General features: G+C 40.3%; 1 protein-coding gene across 2 annotated transcripts in view; it reads right to left on the bottom strand.

The window, feature by feature from the left end:
* The window catches only part of LOC124605654 (transmembrane 6 superfamily member 1-like), a 195,557-nt gene that overhangs the window by 34,427 nt on the left and 134,004 nt on the right, over positions 1-27,126 (bottom strand). For both annotated transcript variants that reach the window (XM_047137479.1, XM_047137480.1), the window contains exon 4: positions 15,664-15,931. In XM_047137479.1, coding sequence (XP_046993435.1) covers positions 15,664-15,931 — 268 coding nt within the window. The remainder of the gene's footprint in view (positions 1-15,663; positions 15,932-27,126) is intronic.

The following is a 27,126-nucleotide window of genomic DNA, read 5'->3' as shown; positions in this document are numbered from 1 at the left end:
AAAATGATAGAGGGAGCTAAGACAATGTAGCAGATGGCAGTGGCTGGCTGACCACAAGGAAAAAAAAGGGGAGGAGTCAGCCACTCTGCAATACACTAAAACCTCCAGCCTAAAAGTTTAGGCCAGAGTCCAGACACGTCACAAAACTTAAAAACCCTAGACACACACGTCTCATCGTTAGCTAAAACAGAAGGCAGATCCCCATCAACTTGTACTTCTGCCCTTGCATCACGGTATAAAATGCAGTCTGTTAAAATATGCTGGACAGAGATGTGCACACCACAAGCAGCACAAAACGGAGGATCCTCCCGCCGTAATAAAAAGCTATGTGTGAGAGGACAGTGCCCCATCCGAAGATGTGTGAGGGCCACCTCTTCCCGCCTGAGCAACCGGCAGGAGGAATGTCACAGCCGAGTGGTTGACTTTACCAACCGCAGTTCATTGGCCGTCACCGCCAGCCACTCGTCCTCCCACAACTCCATGCACTTCCTGTGGAGTGCAGCAATGACCGACTGCAAGGGGATAGGACACGGGACCACATCCTGCTCTCTGCAGGCCTCCTTGGCAGCCCGATCGGCCTGTTCATTGCCCCATATGCCGACATGACCAGGCACCCAGCAGAAGGATACCTCTTTACCCCGCCATTGGAGCAAGTACAGTTGGTCATATATCAGCTGGACCATCTCCTCAGTCGGGTATAGGTTCTGCAGTGATTGTAAGGCACTAAGAGAATCGGAGCAGAGAAGAAACCGATCGCCCCTAACTTGATGCATCTGCTCCAGTGCCTTCAGGATGGCATGGAGCTCCGCTGCGAAAATGGTATATTCAGCAGGGAGGCGAATCCGGGTAACATGATCAGGGAACACCACAGAACACCCAAGGAAATTCTCCTGTTTGGAGCCATCAGTGTACACGACAGTGAAACCGTGATGCACATCTAAAATGTTAAAAAACAGAGATTGGAATGTAAAATCTGGTGTGCCATCTTTCTTAAAATGAGTCAAATCTAAAATAAGTTTCGGTCGCCGGAGGAGCCAAGGTGGAGATCTGCTCCAACCGCGACGTAAAACACGAAGACCAGCCATAGACATCGAAGTGAGCCAATCCTGTGCTCGAATCCCATAGGGCTGCGTTGCACGTTGCCGGTTATGAAACAATCATGCCAGAGGAGGCTGAGAAACCGTATGGTATGCAAGGGTGTATGGTGTGGACAAAGTTTTATACGCCTGGCGTACCGTAAGTAGCCGTCGCCGCATAGGAAGTGGCAGTTCACCAGCCTCTGCACAGAGGCTTGGTATGGGGCTAGTGCGAAATGCCCCAGTGGCCAACCGAAGCCCTTCATGGTGCACAACGTCCAAAATCTTTAAGTAAGAAGGCCTCACAGACCCATACACCGTGCACCCATAATCGAGCCGAGATCGCACAAACGCCCTGTAAAACTGGATCAGACAAGTCCTGTCAGCTCCCCATGTACTATGGCTAAGACATTTTAAAATACTTAAAGCCTGAAGCGACCGCCATTTCAGGTCTTTAAGATGAGGTAACCACGTGAGCTTCGAGTCAAAAATGAGCCCCAGAAATCTCACCGTGTCTTTAAAAGTAAGAAGAGTGTCCCTCATCCTCAACTCAGGAAAGGTTAAAATCGAACGAGAATGGTTAAAAAGAACACATACAGACTTCTCGGTGGAAAACTTAAAACCACTCTCCTGCGCCGAGTCATCCAAACGCCTAATCGTAAGTTGCAACTGACGCGTTGTCGTTGCAAGGCTTGAAGAGGAGCAGAACAAAGAGAAATCATCCACAAACAAAGAACACTGGACAGGACTTTTCATTACGGACGTAATGCTATTAATAGCGATGGCAAAGAGAGTCACACTTAAAACGCTACCCTCAGGGACACCGTTCTCCTGCTCAAAGCGATCAGACAGGATGTCACCAATCCGGTATCTAAAATATCGTGGCGAGAGGAAAGACTGAATAAAAAGAGGAAGACAACCACGAAAACCCCATTCGTGAAGCTGCTCCAGGATGAGACGCCTCCAAGTGGTATCGTAGGCCTTCTCGATGTCGAAAAATACACCCACAAGGTGACGACGGCGTAGGAAAGCTTGTTGTATAGCCGCCTCCAGGAGGGCAAGGTTATCAAAGGTGGAACGAAACCTCCTGAACCCACACTGAAAGCGACTAAGGAGTTGCCGGGATTCTAACATCCAGACAAGGCAGCGGTTGACCATCCGCTCCAAGGTCTTCCCTATGCAACTAGTGAGGGCAATACTATGGTAGCTACTTGGGCTCATGCGGTCTTTCCCAGGTTTCAAAAAAGGGATTAAAACTGCCTCACGCCACGCGTCAGGAAAGTGACCCGACGCCCAAATGGCATTAAAAAGTGCGAGGAGGATTTCTCTGTTGCGCATTGTGAGGTGCCATAGCATACTGTAATGGATCCTGTCGTGACCAGGGGATGTGTCACAAGCTCCAGACAATGCAGAATCCAGCTCCCACATAGAAAATGGGCAGTTGTAAACTTCATGAGAGGTGGACTGGAACTTCAGACTACATCTCTCAGCAACCACTCTATGGCGCTGGAAACCTGTATCCTGACTGGTTGTTGCAGTAACCATCACAAAATATGCTGCCAGAGTCTGGGCAATGTCTTGTGGATCTGTGTGGAGAGTGCCGTTACTCATTACAGCAGCTATGGGGCATCTCCCTCCTCTGCCAGAAATTCTCCTGATGGTCTCCCACACAAGGGAACTTTTGGTGGAATGATTAATGGTGTTCAGGAACTGTTGCCACGACCTCTTCTTGCTCTCACGAATAATGCGGCGACATCTTGCCCTTGCCACCCGAAAGGCTGCAAGATTCTCAGCAGTCGGCCGACACTTGAACCGACGCAGAGCCGCACGCCTGGCCCTGATTGCAGAGCGGCATTCAGCACTCCACCAAGGCACAGGTGGCCTCTCCCGGTGGCCTGTGGGCTGTGGAATGGTTGCTGCAGCGGCGTGGTGGACCGTTTTGGTAATATGATCCACCCACACCTCAACAGTCGCACAGTGTTCGAATTGGGCCAACTGGCTATAAAGTGTCCAGTCAGCTCCACTGAGCACCCATCGTGGTGGTCTCGTTTCGGGGCCCACGCCATCTGGCAGGTGAATCCAGATCGGGAAATGATCACTGCCGTGCAAGTCAGCGACCACTCCCCAGTGAGCACTGGCGGCAAGAGCTGGAGAGCAAAGCGAGAGATCAATGGCAGAGAACGACCCAGTCGCCGTGCAGAAATGAGTACTCTGTCCTCCATTGAGCAAGTAGGCACAGGATGACAGGAGAAGCCTCTCAATTTCTTGACCCCTGGAGCAGGTAATTGCAGAGCCCCAAAGCACATTGTGGGCATTAAAATCACCACAAATAATGAATGGCTGGGGGAGCTGTGTAAGAAGGTCGGTGAGGGCCGCTTCATCAAGAGCATCATGTGGGGGCAAGTAAAGTGAACATACAGTCAATGGATGATACACGTGCATGGACACAATGACTGCCTTTAAAGCCGTTGTAAGTGAGAGAGGCGAGGAGTGGTAGTCCGTCCTGACGTAGATACCTACGCCTCCTCTAGCTCTCTCTCCACGCAGGTCGTCCTTTTTGTGGAGTGTATAGCCTCGTATCTCAGGGGAGTATGATGGATGGAAGTAAGTCACCTGGAGACAGAGACACACTGGTCTACCCTGAGAGAGTAGACGAAGTTCCTCCACATGCGTCCTGAACCCTTGCAAGTTCCACTGAAGTATGGGAGCCATCTATGATGGGGGTAGCACCTTTATCCTGTCTCTCCGACGAGGCGGGGAGACCGCAGCAGCTGGAGGGGCAGGCGTGGGGCGAGAAGATTTCCCCACACATACATTGTATTCTTGAACTCTGGGGATGAATCAGATGAAGCCTCACGTAAAACAACATCCGCATGGTCAGATGGTTTACCACGGGATTTGACCCGCTGTTACTGCTGTACAGGAGCTTTCTGTGGTTTGGTGGGCTTTGGGGGAGCTGATGTGGGAGTGGTAATTGGCGCACTGGGCTTGGGAACAGCCTCAGCTGTTGGAGGCGCCAGGGGCTGGCCCAAGTTCGCCACTGTACCTTTGTCTGCCATTCGAGTAGGGGCCACAGGCTCTGAAACACTGGCTGCGTTGCAAGTGCACTGACAGCTGCAGGTGTTAGTGCCAACACTCACCACCTCGGTCTGTGTTGAGGCATCGACTTTTGGAGTAGGCTTCTGAACCAGGGATGCAAAAGAGGTAGCAAATGTGGGAGGTTGCATCGACTTATAGATCTTCTTGGCCTCACCATATGGGATACGCTGGGATGTTTTTATTTCCTGGACTTTGCATTCCTCTAAAAATATTGTGGCAGTCCCTACTCCAAACAGGGTGGTTTCCAGAGCAATTGATACATCTGGCTGGAGACGAGCAACCACCTCCTTCATGAGCAGCCTTGCCACAGTTTCCACAAGTCGCTTCGCCTTTACACCCTAAGGTGGTATGCCCAAAACGCTGGCATTTAAAACAGCGCATTGGAGACGGGAAATAAGGCCACACACTAAGGTGAAGGAAGCCAGCTTTAATATGTTCTGGAAGTTTCGTGCTACTGAAGGTCAGAATAAAAGAGTCGGATTTCACAAGATTGCCATCAACCCTCTTCATGATATGTTGAACATCAACGATACCTTCCGGAGCCCTCTCACGTTGCAGTTCGTCTTTGGGAATGTCGACTAGATCCCGGCATGTCACAACACCTTTGCTATAATTCAAGGTGCTGTGCAGTTCAATGTCTATGGCATACTCCCCAAGGCATGTAGCAGCTTGCAGGTTAGTGGCTTGCTGGGAAGTGGAAGTTTCCACGAGCAAGGTCCCATTACGCAAACGCTTCACTGATTTTAAGGAGCCACAGACGCCCTCCAGACCCTTTTGTATATAGAAAGGCGAAACCTTCTCAAAACTACCCTCCTTCCGTTTTACAATGAGAAACACATTCGGATTACCAGAATGCATTCTGTTACCTACGACTGGACTTTTCAAAGAAGTGCCGGAGTCAGGGGGACTGACTGCACGGGCCCTCTTAAGAGACTGGGTGTTAGAACCCTCCAGCGGCCCACCCTTTCCGCTGGGAGGAAGAAAAGAGGATTTCGAAGGATCCATCTCGGTCCCACGAGCAGCTAGGGAACTAGAAGTCCACCTAGACAGAGCCCCGCGTCCCTAGGTAAGCCTTATACAACTGAGGTGCGGCAGGTTCCCCAGAGGTTGCCCGCTATCGACTGTTCCACTTCAACAGCCATGCATCTCATCAGCGCGCAGCACACTTTGAGATTGAGGTTTTTTTTATAGAGGTTTATTCCATCCTCGCGATCTGGGCGGTCAAGCCAAGATCCCCATTCCATGAGACACACAACGTTCCACCGCCGCGCCGCACGGCTCAGAGGTTACGGTGACAGGGGACTGGCGGCGCTTACCAGTCCCCAGCTCAGGAACCCCGGGAAAGTTGTCTATAATTCACACAATTCACTGTAGACTCTACAATGCTGTCTCTCTCACCTGCAAAAGCAAAAATATCACCAATACAACTTCATCCATGCAGTCCTACAGATGATGTAAAATGCTAACACAAATTTCTTTGGTGACCGTCACTCAATCAGAAAAGAGTTATTTGGTTGTAAAAATATCCACAACATAAATCAGTACTCTAATACTAACAATGTTACTTCTTATGACATAGAATTTTCTCTTACAAAAAACTTGATGATATGTCATCCATGGCTGTGTAGTTCAGTAATGCTGGACGCTTGTCTGCAATGTCAATCAGCCTCCCAGGATGATCATCTCCTTGTTGCCGTCTATTACTGTGTCAAAAACTAGTTTCTCAGCAGCTTGTCTCAGAAATTGTTAAATGTTAGTAGAAAGTTTGAGCCTCACTGGTGCTGGTAATAATTTGAGCAAAATGTATCCTCTGCTGGTCTGGAGAATCCTCATGTTCATTAATCAAACTGCCTACTATAGTCACACCTTGGCCTCCCTGATCAATTTCCTCCTGCCCCCCCTCCCCCCCCCCCCCCCCCACACACACACAACCCCTTCCATTACCAAATAAAACCTTCCTTTGATGCCTCAGGATGTGTTCTATCGATTTATCCCTTGTTTTAGTGAATTTGTGCTATAAAGTACTTTTCTCCCTATCTTGACTTAGTATCTCTTTGTCGGTTATCCTAACAACTCATCTTATTCTGGGAATAATTCTGGAATACCTTAATTCAAAAGCTTCTATACTCTAGTCATTACTGTTTATTATCCATGTTTTGCTTTCATATAAGATTAAATTACTGACAAATACTTCCAGAAAAGACTTCCTAACACTTAAATTGATATTCAGTACCAACATATTTCTCTTTTCCAGAAGCACTTTCCTTGTTACTGGCAATCTGTTTGGCACATTATGCACAGTAAAATTTCCATAAAAATGGAATGTTGTGGTTATTTATTTTACAAGATAACTGAGAGGCCCTGCACAGAGGCTTCTTAGTGGCAGATATAGCAAGCATGTGATTGTCTTCCATGTGAGACATGGCAGTGGTATGTACAATCATTAACCTCACTTCTTGTCAGTGTCCTTATAGCTGTAAGTATAAGAATTCAGTAACAGGAGTACGAAGTGGGAACAAAAGGTTAATGGGTGTGATTATCTATTTAAGTGTCTTTGGTGAAACCTGCATGGTAATCAGAGTAGTAGATCACGACATGTTTCAATTTTAATCAACTACTGAAATCTGAATTTGTGGTAATGTGCAGAGGCAGAAGACAACCACTGTTGCATTGGTGGGGTGGCTGATCATCAAAGTGTAGTGAGTTGTTATGGCAGGCTTCAGAGTGCACCTACTGGAAGTTTTTGGATGGCTGGCTGGATTTCAACATAAATCTTATGAATGAAAGTAGGCTAAAAAATCAATTCCTAAGTCTATTATGTAGTTTCAGTCTGTTTCCACACATATACGAACCCACAAGAATAACATATAATACAAACAGTATTATAGATGATATATTTTCAAATGTACAATCCACAGAAGTGGAAGTAACAAATACTGATTTGGGATTATCAACCACAATGCTCTTGTCCTCAAAATTCCTTCAATGCCACTGCAAGAGAAAAAAATGTACTTCATGTATAAAAGAAAATTTTCCACTGAAAACTGTGTAGAATTTACAAATGTCCTAACTAGTGCATCCTGGGCAGAAGTGCTGTCCCTAACAAATACAAATGATGCATATAACCCTTTTTCTTCAGTTTTCATGGGATATTTTGATATGTGCTTTCCGAAGCAGCTGTCAAGAATCACATCACATCACAATACAAAGCTAAGTTCTTGGATCACAGTTGGCTTCAAAACTTCTTGTGGAACTCTAAAGGATTATAAATTCAAAATTGAAGACATCTAAAGATCCACAGTTCATAGAATATGTTAAGAATTACAAGAGGGTGTATCAAGCAAGGCTTACCCTCTCATCCCATCTGTCAAATTTGTGCATGTACCCAGATGGGAATTTCAAAAGAGTCTTTCCTTCTCATCCTGTCTGGCAAGTCTCCCCTGTCCCAGGGTTCTGGGTCTTTTCCAAACTTCCCTCATTTCCTAAACCTCACCCGTCCTTTGTCCCCCTTCCTTTCCCTTCAACCCTACTGCCAGAAGAGGGAGCACCAGTAGCTCCAAAAGCCTTCAAATTTCCTTAAATCTCTACCTTAACCTTTACTGGTGTTTTCCTGCTGAGTCGATTTTTCTATCTCTCCAGTTACATTATATTTTCAAAAACTGATAATTTTCATTGTTATATTAACTGTTGTTTTGTGATTACTATTGTTAATGCAATTATATGTTGTCACTTCATTCTCAAAGCAAAAGAAAGGTGAGTTAATTTTGTGTGGTTATTAATTGAATTCAGGCTTCCGTTGATGTCTATGGAGAACTGGTTGGCATAGGACTGACATGATATTTCATGCATGAATCATTCAGCACCACATCAGTGTGGCTTTTCTGATTGTGTAACTGCCAGTACGTGGAGTCCGTTATGATATAGTGAGTGCAGTGTAATCCAATATCTTTGTGAACTAGGTAATCCGCTGCAGCAACACGCTTGCACCCATTAGAGACAAAATCCAAACAACATTAGATTAATTCACTAATGGACCACAAGTTCATTATTGTGCCATGCACCTGTTTTTGTCATCGTACTAGATTAGTCACTACATTTTCAATTTGTAAATTGTATATATTTTTGTCTTGTTCATTTTTATTATGTCAGATATGCTCAAGTTACCTATGTAAGTCCAGTATTTGTGTAGTGCACAGTTTTTCAATCCTTGTATTGAATTAGTCACATATGGTGTACTGCAATGATGTCCTTTCATGTCATCTAAAGAGACTACGTTAACTGATCTTTCCGACGGACAATATGTACTCATGGTGTATGCTAGTGTACCACCTGGCTCAAGGTTTCTGTTTTCCTAGACATTTTTGTGAGTTTGTGCAACTGATTGTGCCTTATTAATGTTCCAATAAAGGAACTGTTCAAATCTGGACGTGCTTCCGTGACAGGACTCCACAGTTTACTGTTACCATCCACACTGCTTGCCTAGTAATACTACTGTACCTGGATGTTGTGTTCAGCGAGGAACAAATTCCCACTTTGGTGACACCAATATGATGACAGACGGTGGGTGGAAATTCACATATTGCCTGTTTAACACACTCACTGTAACTTGTGGTACGCTTTTCCATTTTACAACTAGTTTCCACCCTGCCACTAATGGAATGTGAGAAGCGCTAAAAGTTGCCCGTACCTGTAGTGCTGCAACTTGATCTTCTGCCCTGCCACTAGTTCTCCTAGGCTTGTGGGTGGCCTACAAAATCAAACTTGGTGTGTCTGCTACTGACATCATGTATGGGCAGATGCTTGCCATTCAGAAGACTTCATCAAGCCACAGCCCCTGCCAACCACCACCTGCACCTGGGCCTCAATAAAAAGCTGCACAACTGCAAGGAGTGCCTGCACTCAGTGCCCCTCAATGCCGTATTGAGTACAAGTCCTCTGTGCTTTGGGACCTCCAATGCTTGTCATGCTCCAAGTGGATGCCAGCCAGCCACTGCTCTACGTACAGTATTCAAGCTCACATCTTGTGCTCAAGTAAGGGGAAAAGAACCTTTTCTGTAAACCTCTGAGTGTGGCCACCACAGTCTCAAACAGTTGGCTGAAGCTGGATACATGCTTATCCTTCAAGGCCCTCGTGTGCCACCAACCGTCAAAATCGAGTTGGCACCAAACAGTGATAACAGCACCCCACCTGCCACTGCAGTGCTTGGGACCCAAGGGCAGATTCCACCTACTGTTTCCACCACGTCCTTGCCCTAGCAGAGCCACCCATGACACCTGTTACTTTGCGCCCACCAACAGACCCGCCTTCTGGCTCCCGCTGAAGTTGAGAGACACCAACCCCACACTTTTGACACTAAGACACCTATCATCACTCCTGCAACACCATCACACACCCCTACTGCAATGTGTGACCCACTCTATCAACAAGATGAAGCAGCAGCAGGTGCTTATGGCGCTGTCACAGGATAGTGTCCATTGTGTCACACATACACGGTGCACTGTGATTTGCCCTCCGTGCTCAACCTGCCTGAGCACTAGCACGCTGCCATGTCTGCCACCAGGGCCTGCCCTCACACCGTGGCATGCCTCACTGTGCCCATCAACTGCTATGCATCACCACCCTGCACCCCAGAAGTACGGGAGGTGTTGTTAACGTGCCTGACTCACAAAGTTATGTCACGGAAGTTGTCACACACCATGCTACCACCTCTACCATCGCCAGTAGACCTGGCTCCACCAACACCACACTGCCACCCCAGGAACAGCCACAGCATTCATCAGCCTGCTCTCTCCTTCTTGTATGGGGGATGGAGGTCGCTGTGTGGTGAAGTGCTACTATGCATTTGTGCCTATCACTTGTCTGCCCTAGCAGACGATCATGCATTATAGCGGATGACACATAATCCGGCAAAAACTGCATTGTGAGCTGTAAGCATTCTAGGGCAAGAATTTTCTCTGTTATGTAACTCTTTGCTGCAGTGCCTGGATTTTACTCAAAATGGATGCTACAAGATGTGTTCCCAACCCCCCATACTTCCTGAGCTGACACCGAGCTGTCCAAATGAGAAGTGCAGTGATTAAATGTTTCTTAAATGTCCAATTTATTAATTTATCAGAACTTAATGGCTTTCTGTAGTGCTATGAGAGGTGCACAACCTGTGAAGATGTCAAAGGAGAGTTGGTTTTGTGTGCCTATGAAGTGAATAGTATTCAGGCTTCCCTTGAGGCCTATGGAGAACTACCTGGCATAGGAATGGCACAATGTTTCATACATGAATGATTCAGCACCACCTCACTGCAGCCTTTCTGATTGTGAGACGCCCTCTTTATAAAGTCCGTTATGATATAACGAATACAGTGTGATCCAACTCTTTGTGAACTACATAACCTGCTGCAGCGTGTAGCCATTAGTGTCGAAATCAAAACATTGTTATATTAGTTCACTTATGGGCCACATGTTCATTACTGTGCCATGAAACTGCTTTTGTTATTGTACTAGATTCATCTTAGGACAGATGAAAGTAATCACTGTGTGTTCAAATGTTATTGATGAATTCAATATCTTTACAAATGAAAAAGCTTTCCACAGCTCATCATCAAACCTCTTCAATTATACTCTTCACATCTGTAGTTCCTTCCCTTTGCCATTCATCCTTTCACCATTCGGTTTCAATATGCATTAGGTTTCTGCTGGAAACACTACTTTAGCAAACATTAAAAGAGTTTGCTATTGTTCAGTGGTTATTGGCTATTTTTACATTCTGAATAAATGAAATTTACCATGAAATAATGATCTGGTATGACAAATGTCCAATTTCATACCCACTTCTAAATCTACATCTTCAACCATACTCTGAAAACCACCACAAAGTGCATGGCAGAGAGTACATCCCATTGTACCAGTTATTAGGATTTCTTCCTGTTCCATTCATGTACGGAGCACAAGTACCTCACAATCCTTATCTCAGCGATACTCTAAAAATGATGTAGCCAATTACAGGCCCATAGCACAACTCAGCTCATTGTCTAAAATCTTTGAAAAATTATTTTACACCAGATTGTAAGACTTTACTAATAAACTATCCTTATTAACAAAACACCAGCATGGTTTTAGAAATCAAAAGACAACTACCACAGATATTTATGAGTATCTCAACAAAACCTTAAAAGCACTGGATAATAAGGAAATCACTACTGCTATCTTTTTAGATTTATCCAAAGCCTTTGATGTAATTGACCATACAATACTCCTTAAGAAGTTAGCAAAGAAAGGTATAAGAGGAATTGCAAACAAATGGTTAGAATCTTACCTGTCAAACAGATTTCAAAAAGTTGAAATTAATTTTGAAAAAAAGAATACATCCACCCATCAATCTACTTTCCACTCCTCTGACACAATGCCTATTAGATAAGGTGTGCCACAAGGCTCAATCCTGGGACCCATACTGTTTCTGCTATACATTGATGATATAAGCACGAAGTTTGCTACAGGACATACCACACTATTTGCCGATGACACGAGTATACTAATAACAGGTACTGATACAGAGGACCTCAACCAAAAAATTAAACTGCTTATGTCATCACTCAGCAAATGGTTCAATGAGAACAAACTGATTATAAACATACAGAAAACAACGTACATCAACCTCAGACTCTCATCCCAAAAACAAGAAATGCCTGATGTGATTCTAAATAACCAAGAGCTTATGTGTGTGGACCCTGCCAAATTTCTTGGCATATGGCTTGAAGAAAATCTTAAGTGGGAGACACACACAATTATATCTCAAAAAAGCTATCAACTGTGTGTTACATTTTAAGGATACTCAAAAAATCAGTTACAAAATCTGTTCTCATACATGTATATTACGCTTACTTCCATTCTACATTACAGTATGGAATCATATTTTGGGGAACTCACCTGGAGGTATATATATTTTCAAAATGCAAAAAAAGGCAATATGCATAATATGTAATCTAAGACATAATGAATAATGCAGACAATATTTCAAAACAAATGGCATTATGACACTGCCCTCTGCTTACATTTATAATATCGTATCATTTGTTAAGTCATACCTGTTAAACAGCGAATGCACACTAAAATTCAATGGAGATATTCATAACTACGCAACAAGGCAGCAATCTGACCTACATATGATTCAGTCCAGAACTACCTGCTACCAAAAAAGTGTTTTAAATGTTGGAATACAAATGTATAATAATTTACCAAATGAAATCAAAGCAACAAAGAACCCAAGAGCCTTCACACATAAGTTAAAAAATATCTCTTGGACCATTGCTTTTATGCAGTTGATCATTTTTTTGAAAGGGGTTAAAATTGTAAACAATTTTATGATAAATGTTCAATTAGGCCTGAAAATTATATACTGTGCATGTCTATGAAATATACTGGATTATTATATACTGTGCATGTCTATGAAATACACTGGACTACTTTACTACTACATTTGTATTGGCTGTTTGTATTTTACCATACAACATTTGTATTTACTGTTTTGTTAAAGATAGCTAACTTCCTCATTGCAAAATAATGTAAAATCAATTTATTAAAAATTACTTGCAAACATGTTCTCTTGACCTGTCCAATATCGTATGTACAACCTTACAATTATATGATTTCTATTAACTGTTTTGTTTAAGATAGATAATTTCCTTGCTACAAAATAATGTGAAAATCAATTTGTAAAAATTACTTGTAAATAGCTCTCTTGACCTGTCCAATATCATATGTACAACTGTACAATACTACAATTGCCTGGATCAATAAAAATACAATACAATGCAATACGTAGGCGGTTGCAGTATATTCCTAGAATCATCGTCTAAAGCCAGTTCTTGAAACTTTGTTAGTACACTTTCTCAGTACAATTTTAAGTTTGTCTTCATGAGTCTGCTGGTTAAGTTTCTTCAGCATCCCTGTAACACCCTCCCATGGGTCCAACAAACCCATCCCTATTTGTGCTGCCCTTCTCTGTATACATTCAGTCTCCCCTGTTAGTCCCATTCTAGAATAGGTCACACAGGTGATTCATAGGCCACACAAGTGATTTGTAAGCAATCTCCTTTGTAGACTGATTGCACTTCCCCAGTATTCTCCCAATAAACCGAAGACTACCATCTGCTTTACTCACAACTCAGCCTATGAGATCATTCCATTATATATCCTTACAAAGTGTTACACCCAGGTATTTGTATGAGTTTGCAGATTCCAAATGTGACTCACTGATATTATAGTCATAGGATACGACATTTTTTTGTTTGGTGAAGTGCACAATTTTATTTTGCTGAATATTTAAACCAAGTTGCCAGTCTTTGCATCACTTCAAAATCTTATCAAGATCTGACCAAATATTCATTACAGACAACTGCATCATCTGCAAAAAGTCTGAAGTCTCTTTCTAAAAGTGAAAGTAATCTCAGACACACTTGGTGTTCTTTTATAGTTTAATATTTATTTCTGAACTGTAGCTTTTGGTACATTTTCTGAAACCACCTACATTAAGTTGGTGGTAATGCTACCAGGTGATACATAAATTCTATGGAAGTGTTGATGAACAAGAAACTGTATAATTCATATGAGCAGCTGCAGAAATAGTTGTCAATCTTTTTCAGTACTACGCGTCAATGCAAGTCTAATAACACTGACCTGCCTGAGGTGCTTCTCTTTTACTATGCTTCACAGCAAACATATAGCTTCTGGATTTTGTGAGTATTACTCAACTTGAAGAATACCTTCCAGCATGAAACACAGGAGTGCAGTTTGAACCCCAGCCTACAATACTACTGCAATATGGCACAAGTGATAGTTGCATGACCAGAGTTATAACCCTGCTGTGTAATAAGGGTGAGAGAAACTGCTGTTCTGTTTTAATTTAAAGCATGACAAAGAACATCATTAGTAGCTAGAATTATTGGACTGATGTGAAGCAACTGACAGTCAGCAACTGGAAGGGCAAAAGTTATTAGTTGAAACACACATATGAGTGCATTACAAGTAAACTGTGTCAGATGAATCTAAAGAATCATTTCAGAAAAATTAGAAAATGACCAGTATAAAATTTAGATGTGATAGCAACAAAACATAAAAAGGGTGGCTACTTGAGAAAAACATTTTGTAAAGCAAAAGTAAATGTTTATGAAATACTACTTTTGTAAGAAAGGTAAAATTACCTACTTCAATTTCATTAACTTGAAAAGAAAGATAATGACTCTTTCTACTGCACCACAGTGATAAAGTTATAAAAAGCAATACATACTGCAACAGCCAGCCAGTGTGGCCGTGCAGTTCTAGGCACTACAGTTTGGAACCACGTGACCGCTACAGTCACAGGTTCGAATCCTGCCTTGGGCATGGATGTGTGTGATGTCCTTAGGTTAGTTAGTTTTAAGTAGTTCTACGTTCTAGGGGACTGATGACCACAGATGTTAAGTCTCATAGTGCTCAGAGCCATCTGAACCATTTTTTTTGCAACATTCACAGTAATATTTTAGTACAACCTAGTGGTGAGTTACAATTTTCCTAGCCAATGATTTCCTTTTCTGCAAACATCGAATGCCAAAAATTAAGATTTGTTCTTCCATTTGAAAAGATTTCAGCTGTTCAAGAATTACTAAACACAGTTGGTGATAGGAAGCTATTTCAATTATTGTAGTCAAACCCTATGTCTTAGGGCACAATAATTCACTTCTTCTAGTAGCCACAACTGTTACAAAAGATGGAGATCGTTAGACCTGAGATGGAAAACTCATTTCCAGATACAGATCTACATACGAAGTTACATCTAGAGTGTTGGTGATCATTATCAGGTTTAATCTCTCTGGCAACACATTTAGTTCAATAACAGTCAAAAATGAGATATAATATTCAGCTAACTGAAAACCTTAATTCAGTATAGTCTGACAAGACAATGTCCACAGCAATTTTGCTGCAGAAGCAGTGTTCCTACAACATACATATGTAACGCAAAAAAATTTGCAGTCCAGCTATCAGCAGTTCAAAATTCTCAATTTCCTTATTTATCAGATCAAAGTACTAATCTGGTATGGCTAAGAACTGTTTTCAGTCTGCCACTAGCAGATAAGATAATGGCATTGTATTTATAAAAACATGGGGATATGCAAAGGTTCAAAAAAATGCTCTGAGCACTATGGGGCTTAACATCTGTGGTCATCAGTCCCCCAGAACTTAGAACTACTTAAACCTAACTAACTTAAGGACATCACACACATCCATGCCCGAGGCAGGATTCGAACCTGTGACCATAGTGCTCACGCGGTTCCAGACTGAAGCGCCTAGAACCGCACGGCCACACCGGCCGGCTATGCAAAGGTCAGCAAAATATAAACTTCTAATAAATATTTGCTTAAAACAGTCCTGTCTACGCTTCAGCACGAGGATGTAATGAAACAGAGTAGGGAAGAGGGTCAGGAAAAATGTTTGAGTACATTTACCATATACACTTACCAGCCCTTTAAGAAGACCTGCAAGAGTTGCTCCAAAGAGAAATAATGCAAGAAGCTTATCAACAAGAGTTGAAGTCCTTGAACTTTTCCAGTTTCTTTCCTCCAAAAGACACTGTACACCAATGACTACAGGTACAATAACATATGGTATGTTTAGCATTGTGCACCAAGTCATTCCTGATTCACTAAGGCATCCTCCTAATAGAAGCACTATCATACTGTTAATAATTCCTGCTGAGTAATGGATGCCCAGATTGCGGTAACTTATTCTGTTGGATATAAGATACATTTTTATTAAATGACAGAACAAAATACATACACATAGTTGGACAGTATTATTAACCCCTGTACTTAATGGGATGTATACTATCCTACCAATGATTTACAGTTGTTTTAGAAAGAGTTGAGTGTTGCAATAACTCTGAGCAGTTGATAAATCTCAGTCCAACTGGAAACTAACCTACATGTTACCAGTATGCTAGCACTAATAAGCTTACAAAATAAATTTATAAATTGTGTACTGTTATGTTTCACTTTATATAGGAATTTGAATGATGAAAGACTCATGATGAAAGTTTTCTTATTTCAAAACCAAAAAAACTTTTTTACACTTCAAAAACTAGAGTAAAAGGAAAAAGGTGATTCAATAAACTGATTATAGGTTGACAATTTTCACATTTCTCAAATGCAAAATCTGATGTTAGTACATGGCTAGTCTGATTTGTACACATCACTCTTGAGGAAGACACTAGTTGTGAACTTGTGCTGAGAAACAGACAAAAAAGTTAGGGGAAAACAAAACAGGATTGATTAATGTCCGGAGCAAATAATTTGGTTCCTTATCTTACAGAAATACCCAACAAATAAAAATTATGAATGCAGGCTTCCTTAATTAATTTCACTGATGAAAACTACTGGGGATGTTACAAAACTGACAGGACTATTCTCTCTTGAAGATGATGAGTACAAATTCGTTGAAACACTGCTTCAAAATGAAGCTACCACTTTGCTGATGTCTTAAGAAATTTTCACAAAATAAAAATTACTAGCAGGTACTAGGAGTCAAATGAAAATCTAGGTGTGACATTCTTAGGCATATTGATGAATAGCAAACTGAGGTGGCAACAAGCACCTGAATATGTTAACCGATAATCTCAGTTCACTCTGCTTTGCAGTTGGAAAGTTGTGATGAACTGCAAAAGTATTGCTAACATACTTCGCATATAGTCACTCAGGACTGTCCTATGGAACAATCTTTCAGAAAATGCAGCTAATGTCAAACAAGTATTTCTTCTACATAAGCAAGTCAAAAGAACAGTCAAAGCTGATAATCCAGCATCTTACAGAAGCTTCCTCAGAGATCTTGGGATTCTTATTCTTATCAGCTAATACATTTACACACTAATAATACTTGTGCTTAATGATAAGAGTGAATTTGGATTGACCAGTGAAATCCACAACCACAATACTAAAAGTGAAAACAATGTCTACATGAATTGTGCATTCCTGCCAAAAGTTCATAATGGTATTTTATGTTCTGGTGCAGAAGTTTGTAACAGATTGCCAGCAGATATCAAGCGTTAAATTAGAAATACCCAAATATTACAAACTAAAGCAAAAGTAGCCACTCTTTCTATAACTTAAAGCAATTTTTTGCATTGGAGGTGGTGTATGGATGGGTTGGTTGACTTTTGTTGCACATATAATGGATGATGTGAGATTAGACAGCTCAATGTTTGCCATTCATTGCATGTTTTACCGATGTCACTGTGTTATTGATTCTGTAGCAAAGGACACTACTGTCTGATTCTTATTTTGACATTTCCTTACCAGTGATCGAACCTATTTTACTTCAGAAGATGACAGTTTAAACTATCAAAACTGGTAAAGTGAACCGGACAAAGGTTTTCTCTTGTGCAGCTGATGACTGACTTTTTATCTTTGTTGAGATACTGAACAGAGTTGGGAAAAAAAGAAATGTGTAGTACAACTTGACTAAAAGAAGGGATCAGCTGATAGGACATGTTCTGAGATGTCAAGGGATAACCAATTTAGTATTGGAGGGAAGTGTAGGAGGGTAAAAATTGTAGAGGGAGATCAAGTAATTATTTGGAGGAGAAGGGACTTGCACAGGATATATTAGATGGAGAGATGCATCAAAAAGGTCTTCAGATGAAAGACAACAACAATGATACACAACATTCTAAGTACAACAAAGAAGCATCTGGGCAGTCCGGCCTTGGCAGCCAGAGACTCTCTCACTCACTCTCTCTCTCTCTCTCTCTCTCTCTCTCTCTCTCTCTCTCTCTCTCTCTCTCTCTGTGTGTGTGTGTGTGTGTGTGTGTGTGTGTGTGTGTTTTGTCCAATGAAGGCCTTTTTGGCTTATTTGAAGAAGCATCTTAGTAATGATAGAATACTCCAAGATGGAAGAAAATCATTTGCCATCTGTGGCACATCTAGTCTATTAGATTCTGGGAAGACTAGGCTGCAACTGACATCCTATAGCTGAGAAAATTGGAATCTTCTAACCACCTCGAGCTCCAAATAAAAACTTTTTTTGGCAGTTAACTATTTTTCAAAGCCAAAACCTCTACAAATTAAAAGGAACAGTGAAAGAACAAAGAATTAAAATTTTAGTCTTCGAAGAAACAAAAATTCTAGGTGACACCACCACGGACTTTGAAAATTGCAGATTATTAAAAAGCAAAACTGATACAAAAATACTTAAAAAAGACCCCATCTGGGTGTTGCGTTTGAAGTTTTGCAAGATGTTCTTAGTTCTGTAACTGAAATAAAGCCTGTGAACAATAGGTTACTGACTGCTTCCTTGAAATGTGCACATGAAAATTCAGAAGCTAGTGAACACGAATATGCAGATGAATAATAAAATAAAACAAATCAGAAAAAATAAATAATTCATAAAAACTACCAGAAAGTATAATCTTCAAAATCATAAAAAAATGCACACAAGTTTATCAAAACTTCCCAAAACAAATTTCTTTATAAAGGCAGAAGAAATTTCCTTGGTGGAATGAAGATTGTGAATGTGTAGCAAAATTCTGAGATGAAGAATTCAAAATATGGAATAGTAAGAAGTCTGAAAATAGTAATATAGAAATTTCTGTATGGAACAACATGTAAAATAAGTTAAAGACAACCACCCACTCACAGCAGATTGATGTGTTGCACACAGATATAGGTAACAGAAAACAGTGTTCACAACCTTTCAAGGCTTCTGGCTCTTCTTCTAGCAGAACGTACACACAATTACCCAAATGCATACTATGGCAGCCATAGTAGTGTGTGTTTGGGTGTCTGTACGATTGTGTGGTTTCATAAGTGAATGTTTGTACTTTCTACTAGAACAAGAGCCAGAGAACTCAGGAGCTAGTGAACACTAACAATTATAAATAAAACAGCCTCTGGCTGGCTAAATACATGATGCACCTATGGACATAGCAAAATTTTGCAAAAATTTCATTCTATGCATATACAGCAGAATGTCATTTCTCATGTAGAATATGACACAAGTCGTCAAGTCTACATGTCATAAGATCTGGTTACAGTTCTAGCACTTAAGTCAGAATACACATGAAGTTACAATTACTCATAGACATGACCCAGTATTAAGCCAATAATGCTTTCTATCTATGGAATATTAATGCCATATGTTGTTGGTAGTCAATTAGCAGCTATGTAGTGACATTAACATTCCAAAGATATAAAATATTATTGGCTTATAAATTACAGAGTGCAGCAATCAATCATCCTTTTTCAGGTTTTATTATGCAAATCCAGATTTCGGCTAGCGGCTAGCCATTCTCAATGCGCTATTTTCTATTCTCGATGCATGTAAATCCCTGTTGTTCAGGTGTCAGTCACAACATCAGGGACTTACAAGCATCGAGAATAGAAAATAGTGCATTGAGAATGGCTAGCCACTAGCCGAAATCTGGATTTGCATAATAAAATCTGAAAAAGGATGATTGATTGCTGCACTCTATAATTTATAAGCCACATAACAGTCACTATGTGCACCCACTTTACTAATGAAAGGTAACCTGTTGAAATATTATTGGCTTAATTTACGCATTGATGTAATGTAACTTTTGTGAAATTTAGCTGTGTCCACAGATGTATCAAAAGATGGAGTTGGCAGTCCAAAAATTGATCATATATTAAAGAAATTATAAAACTATCCTTGCAGCCAGAGGCTATTTTATTTATAACACAACTGCATTCTGCTATCCACTTTGATGGATAGCATAGTGAATACTGTTTTCTATTACAAGTGTCTATGCACCATACATCAGACTGCTATAGTAGAGTGGTTACATTTCCCTTAGTTTACATATAAGAAACAAAAAGACATGGGAGAATAGTCACCATTTTGAAATCAAGGAAGACATCTGGGAAAACAACACCAGGAATTTTTATAAACTATTTAAAATTAAGCTAAATGGGCAACAGTCCCAAAATCTCTGCTTCGAGAAGGAAAATAGATGGCTCACACTTAGCAACCAAGAAAATTTCAGAGAACTCTCTAAATATTTCAAGAAATATCTAAATTGAAATTTCCTGGCAAAGACTCAAAATCTGGAACTTTGGCTTCCTCTGGCAATGCATTTACTGACTGAATTCTCCAGGCACAATACATGACACACCCTTGCAGAATAGAATAGAATAGAATCTTTATTCACTTTTCATTATTTTTCATAGAATTGGCTTCATATAAGTTTACAGTGGAGTCAATTTTTATGCAATAAATGGTATACACAGAAAATAACTAGCATACTTAAGAACTAAATGTTTTTTTTATCACCTAAGAAATAATATCTGATAATGATCAGTTTCTAGAAATTCATCAGTTGAATAGAATTAATAGTATTTTAGTCCACTATGCAAAACACTCTTATAATTATGTAGTGGTACTGTACAAACTGAGTATAGTGACTTACTCAAAAAACATATACTTGAGCACTTACAGTTAATAAGGAGGCAAGTCCAACATATGACTTTCTGATATTGCATACATATTCACCACATCTCTTGTTGAATTTTTCCAGATTTTTTTTCTAGCACATATTAACCAGTCATATATGCACAGGCAGGACACTGTCATTATGCCAAGAGATTTAAAGTAGCTTCTACAGGACTCTCTGGGAGATAATCATAACATACATCTCCCTCACTTCTGCCAGTATCTCTCTCTCCAACTTTCCAAAGCGAAAGTGTTAGGGGAGGTAATGCGTCATGCCTGAATAGCTCATTATGTAAGAACATTGCCTGTGAAAGACAAGGTTCTGGATTCAAGTCCCGGTCATCCTCACAGTTTTAATCTGCCTGATAGTTCCAAAGCAATACACACTCTGCTGCAGAGTGAAAGATTCATTATGGAATTTCCACCAGAAATAGCACTAAAACTAACCTAGATTCACAAGCATCAAATCAAAAAGAAATTAATAAGCAAATTAAAGGGGTAAAAAATAACAAAGCACCTGATGAAAATGTAAATGTTGCTGAACTTGTGAAGCAAACTCTTCCAAAAACCATAAAAGAAATGACATTGGTCATGTAAAACATTTGGCAAACTGGGGAGTAGAAAAATGCATCAAAGGGAGACAGAACTGACAATACTTATAGAAGGATTTTCCTTCTGTTTGTCATTTACAAAATTGTGTCTCAACATCTCCTTGAGCAAATGCAATAACTGGTGGATATTGGGCAGGTTGCAGACCAATTTAGATGTTTCCCAGATCAAATTCTAGTTCTCAAACCAACAGTGAGCATAAAAAAATCTACAGCACGAAAGTAGTCTGTACAATTGTAAAATTTCTTAAAGAAAAGCTGATTCCTAAATTAATAAAGGACAAAGATTAGGGTTTAATGTTGAAGTGATGATGAGGTCATTAGAGACACAGTACGAACTCATATTAAGGAAGAGGGAGGCCGTGCCCTTTCAAAGGAGCCTTTCTAGCATTTGTCTTCAACAGTTTAGAGAATTTGCAGAAAATCTTAATCTGGATGGCTGGGAATGCACTCAAACTGCCATCCTCCTGAATGTGAGTCCAGTGCTGTACCACTGCACCACCTCCCTCAGTTCTGAAGGAATGAGATTTGAACCTTAAACATCAGAGAAAAAGTAAATAGTAAAAAATCTGAAGAGAACTTCTAGGGAGAAATCTGGGAAAATTTTGATGTTAGAACAGGAGAGAGACAATGTGAGGACTCTTTCCATTATGTTTCAACTGAATATTAGAAAAACTAGCACAAGAAAAGCAAAAATTAAAATCAGTGCTTAACACTAACTGATCAATCAAATTAGGAAGAAGTAAAGTTAGGATAGACTGATTGGCATTTTGTAGACTCTTTAGTAATCATGTTCCAAGGCATTCAAACAAAACAAAACTAAAGTTTCCAAATCTAATTTGAAAAAATAAAGATCATGTCTAGTAAAAATCTGGCACCCAAAATCCTACAAACTAAATGTGAGAAAATCAAGAGACTTCCTCATTTCTAATATTTAGGCAAAACCATTCAGGAGACAGATCTATAAAAGATTGGTAATTCAGTTTGTTGTGACAAAATGGAAACAGCCTCCAGTATTACAAAACACAATCACAACAAAAATACATTAGACTGAGGCAGCTGTGTGGCTGGATTGAAGAGTTTTTAGCAAACAGAACACAGCATGTTGTTATCAATGGAGAGACGTCTACAGACGTTAAAGTAACCTCTGGCGTGCCACAGGGGAGTGTTATGGGACCATTGCTTTTCACAATCTATATAAATGACTTAGTAGATAGTGTCGGAAGTTCCATGCGGCTTTTCGCGGATGATGCTGTAGTATACAGAGAAGTTGCTGCATTAGAAAATTGTAGCGAAATACAGGAAGATCTGCAGCGGATAGGCACTTGGTGCAGGGAGTGGCAGCAACTGACCCTTAACATAGACAAATGTAATGTATTGCGAATACATAGAAAGAAGGATCCTTTATTGTATGATTATATGATAGCGGAACAAACACTGGTAGCAGTTACTTCTGTAAAATATCTGGGAGTATGCGTACGGAACGATTTGAAGTGGAATGATCATATAAAACTAATTGTTGGTAAGGCGGGTACCAGGTTGAGATTCATTGGGAGAGTGCTTAGAAAATGTAGTCCATCAACAAAGGAGGTGGCTTACAAAACACTCGTTCGACCTATACTTGAGTATTGCTCATCAGTGTGGGATCCGTACCAGGTCGGGTTGACGGAGGAGATAGAGAAGATCCAAAGAAGAGCGGCGCGTTTCGTCACTGGGTTATTTGGTAACCGTGACAGCGTTACGGAGATGTTTAATAAACTCAAGTGGCAGACTCTGCAAGAGAGGCGCTCTGCATCGCGGTGTAGCTTGCTCGCCAGGTTTCGAGAAGGTGCGTTTCTGGATGAGGTATCGAATATATTGCTTCCCCCTACTTATACTTCCCGAGGAGATCACGAATGTAAAATTAGAGAGATTAGAGCGCGCACGGAGGCTTTCAGACAGTCGTTCTTCCCGCGAACCATACGCGACTGGAACAGGAAAGGGAGGTAATGACAGTGGCATGTAAAGTGCCCTCCGCCACACACCGTTGGGTGGCTTGCGGAGTATCAATGTAGATGTAGATGTAGATCACAACACGGTCATCAAACTAGTGTGTTTATGTGAATGAAATATTTGTTTTAAACAGAAAGAGAGATATTGAAGAAACTCAAATGAGGAGTGCCTGTCTCTAACACCATGTGTCATATTTACAGTGAGAAGGAACCTATCATTTTCATAATATTGTTGTCTTTCCAGAAGATACCACCACTGGACTGTTGTGGGATAACTCCAGTGCTCTTGATGAAGAGGTGTGTGTGGTATTGGCATCTTCACAGGGTCAAGCACAGGTGGCACACCATGTCCATTATTTTTAGTCTGATAATAATGTAGATCCACTGCAGTAAAACCTGACTTCAATATGTAAATCAATATTGTGGTAGAAAAACCATAGATTTCAATATTAAATGTATTTTCACAGCACTCAGGCACATTAAAGAAGCTCTCATATGTGGCCTACAGTGACTTGTGTGTCAGACCACAACACGCAGATTGCATTCTTGAAAAATGAATGTATATTTGGGACCACGTCGCTCAGAATTTGTAGACCAAAACCTTTGAAATTGTGTACGTAACTATTTAATGTAGTGAGATACTTCAATGCCATTACTGGAAGCAGAATCAAAAAATTCTAGAAGTAGATGTAACATTTGTCTGTAGACCAGTTGTGTGGTTACTGAATTCAGATCATCTGCTACCACGCAATTAAGAGCTGCGGCAAATAGATGTTTTTGGAGGGCTACTAAGATACATGTACCAGAGAATTATGTACCAGGTATACCAAAGGAACCTCAAGGGACCAAAGAGAACTCAGATTATTACACCCATTCCCCTAAGCAATATATGTGATGCACTGTCTTCCACTGAAAATGAAACAAACTGAGCTATCAAGGCACATTTCGCTTACAGGGAAACCTTCTGTGTCCCTTCTTAAGAAGAAGCAAATGCAAAAAGGTACAGCTCTATCAATCATCAGCAGTTCAAAAATAAGGCAAATAATGGCACCTCTTAGGGAAATAGCAACAAGGGATGGGAAAATTCATCTTGAGCTCTCATTGTGTGTGCCCAGAAGCCTCATTCAACATCTTTAAGAAGCTATTCCAGCAACCAATACGGGAACAGGGTGCAAGTAATTGCAATTTCTGGTTTGCAATGACACAAACAATGCCTCTTTTCTGGGATCCAAGGATATAGTTGCATCATTCTGGTGACTGGGAGGGAAGGTTGAGAAGACTAGTCTTGTCCACAGTTTCAATGAACTTCAAAGTCTGCATTAGTGTCCCTAGAACTGTTCATAGCCTCTCAGCTCTGAGTTAGGTGAATGTCTTTAGCTGGAGACTTTGAAAGTTCTATAACAAGTTAAACTAAGACCTAGTAGAACTGCACTGTAGTGTTGAGAACTGTATGGCCCCATAAGCAGATTGAGTGTTCACTACACATCAGAGGTATAGACTCTGTTTGCAACCTTGGTTGTGAAAGGGACTTTGAAATCTCAGCCATTGAGTTGATGTCTGATAAAACTATTATTTTATGTGTGTATACATCTCCTATTTGCAACATAAGTGTTTTTTTTTAACTGGACCTTGCTTTAGGCAAACTCAAGACAACTGGGAAAACAGTGGTACTGTGTGGAGATTTTAATATTGACCTTCTGAGCCATAGCCATCACAGGGAAAAGTTTGTAAATATTGTAAAAGCCTACAGTCTTTGTCTGACTGATAGCTCTACAACACATGTAACAAAAACTAGTGTCACTCTCCTTGATCAGGTATGTGTAAACATGGACAAGTGTACATCAGAAAACTTTGATACCGGCTATAGTGACCACCTTTTGCAATTAATAACCATACCTGTAAATCACATTTCGACCAGTGTACAAAATATTATCGATAAATGGAGTTATAGTCAGAAAAATATTGAATACTTCCAGTATCTAATCAGTGAACAATCTTGGAGAGAAGTGTATGATACCTCTATTACCAATGAAAAGATGGAAAATTTTTTGTAAATTTTCAAGCATAACTTTGACATAGCTTTTCCACAAAGGAAAGTGATTTCCAGAAGCACAGATAGATTTGAAAACTGGATTACACCAGGCATTAGAGTGTCTTGTAAAAGGAAGTGGGAAGTTTTTCTGTAGTAAAAAACTGACAGCAGTCCAGAATTTCTTAGTTATTTAATAAAATACAAGCTAGTTTTGAAACGTGTCATAAAAGAGGAAAAAATTAAGGAAAATGACAAATATATTATGAAGTAATCCAATAAAACTAAGTCCATGTGGAAGCTGTGCAGGATTTTGTGATATCTCATGATGGCATGAATGTCACTGACCCTAGGGCAGTTGCAAACAGCTCAGTTCTTACTGTGCAACTGTTGCTGGAAAATTAGTAAAGGAACAATTTGGTAATCCACCTAATTCAACACAGGAAGAACTTTCATCTATTGAAATAAATAATATATCCTTGTTCCTCAGTTCAATAGGCCCAACAGAGTTCCTAAATACCATTAATTCACTGAAGAGTAATTATTCACCCAGTATTGATGATATTCCAGATTATATTATAAAAATAACAGCAATACAAATACTCTTTCCTTTATTAGACATATGCAGTTCATCCTTATCATGTGGTGTCTTCCCACAGCAACTATTATTTCTGGATGTCAACATGGCTTCAGACCACAGCGATCAACTGAAACAGCCACTTTCAATCTGATAAGCCATGTCTTAAATGCAGTGGACAACTACAGAATTATCTCAGGTTTATTCTTGGACCTAACAAAAGCTTTTGATGTGATTGATCATTCTGTGCTCCTGAGGAAGCTTGAACGGTATGGTGTAGGAGGTGTGCCAAATCAGTGGATTAAATCATATTTGAAATATCACTCTCAAGTAACTGAAATTAAGTACATGGAAGGAAATGAACCCCAGGTACACCTTTCAGACCCATATGGACTAAATCATGGTGTTCCACAGGGCTCTATTTTAGGTCCCTTTATTTTTTGGTATACATTAATGATTTCCCATCACACGTTAAGAGATTCTGAACCAGCGCTATTTGCAGATGACACCAGTCTATTGATTGAAGGGAATAAAGAAGAAAATCTTACTCATCTGCAAAAGTTATTACAATAGAAGTGTGTGAATGGTTTACCAGAAACAGGTTAACGGTTAATCCCCAAAAAACGGGACTCATGAATTTCCACACAGATCAAAACAAAAATGTGGCACAAACCATAATATGTATAGGTAACCAAAAAATTAATGCTGTCAATGAAACTAATTTTTTTAGGATTAATATCCAGGAAAATTTGAAATGGAGCACTCATACCACATCCCTAACTTCAAAAATAGCAAAAATGAGTTATGCAGTAAGAATTCTTTGCAAAAATACTAGTGCAAAAATGCTTAGGGCTGTATACTTTGCTCGTGTACATTCAACACTGAAGTATGGTATCATTTCCTGGGGAAATGTACACCAGGCCATAACAGTTTTTGGGAAACAAAAGGCAATTATAAGAATAATGAAACAAGTGAGCAGCAGAAAACCATGCAAACCTATCTTTAAAGATCTGATGATCTTACCCCTTCCCTGTATTTATATACTGGAAGTAGTCATGCATGTCAAAAAAAAAAGTATACTGAGAAAAGAAGACCTTTTTCCTCAAAACGGAAGTGACCATGATCACAGTACCAGGTCAGACAGTGACATACATGTTAATCACATTATGCCAAAAAGGTACCAAGACATATAAAATCTCTTCCTGAACTACAGAGCTTAAAAAGTCTGTGACAGCCTACCTTCTGAAAAACTGCTACTATTCAGTCTCACAGTATCTT

The sequence above is a fragment of the Schistocerca americana genome, chromosome 3 (assembly GCF_021461395.2).
Source record: "Schistocerca americana isolate TAMUIC-IGC-003095 chromosome 3, iqSchAmer2.1, whole genome shotgun sequence".
Classification (NCBI taxonomy): Eukaryota; Metazoa; Arthropoda; class Insecta; order Orthoptera; family Acrididae; genus Schistocerca; species Schistocerca americana.
The sequence above is the reverse complement of the archived record's forward strand: the minus strand, read 5'-3'. Positions and strand labels throughout refer to the sequence as shown.